General features: G+C 32.9%; 1 protein-coding gene across 1 annotated transcript; it reads left to right on the top strand.

The window, feature by feature from the left end:
• Position 1: 1 nt before the first annotated feature.
• On the top strand, positions 2–685 carry LOC105000514 (olfactory receptor 52E4-like; the record flags this gene model as incomplete). The annotated part of the gene is made up of 1 exon (XM_010856464.1): positions 2–685. A coding segment is annotated over one exon (684 nt), but the record flags the coding sequence as incomplete, so codon positions are not given.
• Positions 686–2,751: the final 2,066 nt, after the last annotated feature.

The following is a 2,751-nucleotide window of genomic DNA, read 5'->3' as shown; positions in this document are numbered from 1 at the left end:
CATCTTCTGGTTCAACCATAGGAAGGTAAGCTTTGAAGCCTGCCTCATCCAAATGTTCTTTATCCACACTGACACGGGAATGGAATCTGGTGTACTCCTGGCCATGGCAATTGACCGCTTTGTCGCCATCTGTTATCCACTGAGGTATACCACTATCCTCACCAACAAAATGGTAGCCATCATGGCCTCTGTTGTAGTGGTGAGGCCAGTCCTCCTTGTCATCCCCTTTTGTCCTCTTCTCAAAAGACTTCCCTTCTGTGGACGCTATATTATTCCTCATACCTACTGTGAGCATATGGGAATTGCTCGTCTAGCCTGTGCTAACATAAGAGTCAACATTATCTATGGCTTATTTACCATTGCTGCCCTGATCTTTGACTTGCTCCTTATTTCCCTCTCCTATGTTCAGATCCTACAAACTGTTTTCCACCTTCCTTCTAGGGATGCCAGACTCAAAGCATTCAGCACATGTGGTTCACATGTCTGTGTCATCTTAGCCTTTTACACACCAGCATTTTTCTCCTTTATGACACACCGATTTGGTAGGAATGTCCCTCTCTACATTCATATCCTCCTGGCCAATTTGTATGTAGTTGTTCCTCCTTGTTTAAATCCGGTCATTTATGGTGTCAGAACAAAGCAAATTTGGGGCCGGGTTGTGAGAATATTTTTCAAGAAAGAGTGACCCAACATATTCAGAATTTGGTAAGTTCTTTCAGGCTAACTTTATTTTGAATGTTTCTCAGGGTCCCTAAATTGAGATTATATAAAGGCCACTAAGGCATTACTTCAGCCTTAGTGAAGTAATTATTTATTATATTTATTTATTACTCTAACCTCATATTAAAAGTTTCCTTTATATAATTTTCACTTTAACTTTCAAGAAATATACTGATAGATGAGAGAAGATTGTGGAGCCAAGTAAAAGTTATAATAAAATTTATTGAAGTTAAATTACACTTAATGATGAAAAACTGAATACTTTCTCTCTACTGGTTTTTCTAGTCAATGCATTAAAGCAAACAAATGTAATTTAAAAAACAAAAACAAAATTTTGATGTTGGAAAGAGAAAATAAACCCTATTTCTTATGGCATGGTTTGTCCAGGCAGAAAAATCTTATGTAATGTACAAGACCATTAGAACAAATAAAACATAAGTTTAGTGAGTTTAGAGGCTACAACAAGGTCACAATATAAACATTTGGGTTTCTTACAAAATGACATCCCATTAGAAATGAAATTAAATATTATTTTAAACAGTTGACAAAGGAGACATATTTTAGAAAAAAATACACATATATGACCTACATAGAGAAAACATATAATAATTGCTACAAAAGATTAACAAAGACATAAATGGAGATACAAGCAATTGTCATGTACCCATGTCTTGATACAGTGAATATTTCTATTCTCCCCAAGTTGATATAAAGATTTAATCATATTCCAATTGAATTTCTAGGGGGATTTTTGGGGGTAGTGATTGAAAGTCTGGTTCTAAAATTTATATGGAAGTGTAGAAGTGAAAATAATCAAAATAACTTTGAAAAATTATGTAACAAAATTGAAGAATATACATCAATAAAGTTAGGATACTAGTGGCATGATTGATCAATATATTGATCGATATAGAAGAAGCCCCCAAACAGAGCCACATATAGACATGGTTAATTGATTTTTAACAAAACGCTAAGGTGTAAGTTATTTCAATGTAGAATTATAGATTGAAATAATTGTGTAATGATGTACACATGCATGCAACTCCATCTGTACCTTACATTCTACATTAAAAAATGAAGTAATCCTAAATTATAAAGGTTTTAGAAAAATTAAAGATCAATATCCAGATAGAGTGTAAAATTATGAAAGCATAAAACTTCTAAGAGAAAGTATGGTAAAGATCAAAATCTAAATATTTTTTAAAATAAACTAACTTTATAAAACTTTAATGTTTCTGCTCTTCTAAAGCACTGTTAAAAGAACAAAAACACAAGCTGAGACTGACAAGAAGATGCTGCAAATTAAATATCTAATAATAGATTGCATCCAGTATACATAAAGTTTAAAGGAAATCAAACCTTTCAATAGAAGTGGGCAAAATGTTTTAATGAATTTTTCACCAAAAGATTCAAACAAAAGCATTAATCAATTTCATTGTCATTAAGTAACTAGAAAATATAAATTAAAATCTCACAAGATACAATACCACCCTACGATATTGGAAAACTAAGAAAAAAAAAAAAGACTGACCATAATGAGAGGAGGTGAAGAAACAGGTACTCTACTGCTTTTAATAACGTAAACATCACAGATACTTTGGGAAAACAAATGACAATTAACTAAATTTTCAGTCCTAGTTACTGTTTGTAAAAGCTTTTATTTTTATAAAGCAGTTTTAGGTTCACAGTAAAATTAAGCGTAAAGTATAAAAATTTTCCATATACACCCCCTACACATAACTTTCCCCATTCAACTTCCATCAGAGTTGTACATTTGTTACAATGGATGAACCTACGTTGCCACGTCATAATGCCTAATGCCCTTAGTCGATCTTAGCATTCATTCTTGGTGTTGTGCATTCACTCAATTTGGATAAATATACATAATGACATAGATTCACCATTATAGTATCATACAGAACATTTTTATTGCCTTAAAAATCCTCTATCCTATTGACCCTGCCCTCCACTTCAATCTCCAACAACCACAGAAATGATTATTGCCTCCACGCAAGTGTGCATGCTAAGTCA

Source organism: Bison bison, unplaced genomic scaffold (assembly GCF_000754665.1).
Source record: "Bison bison bison isolate TAMUID 2011002044 unplaced genomic scaffold, Bison_UMD1.0 scf7180017854286, whole genome shotgun sequence".
In the NCBI taxonomy this organism is placed as follows: Eukaryota; Metazoa; Chordata; class Mammalia; order Artiodactyla; family Bovidae; genus Bison; species Bison bison.
This window is presented reverse-complemented; position numbering and strand designations above follow the sequence as displayed.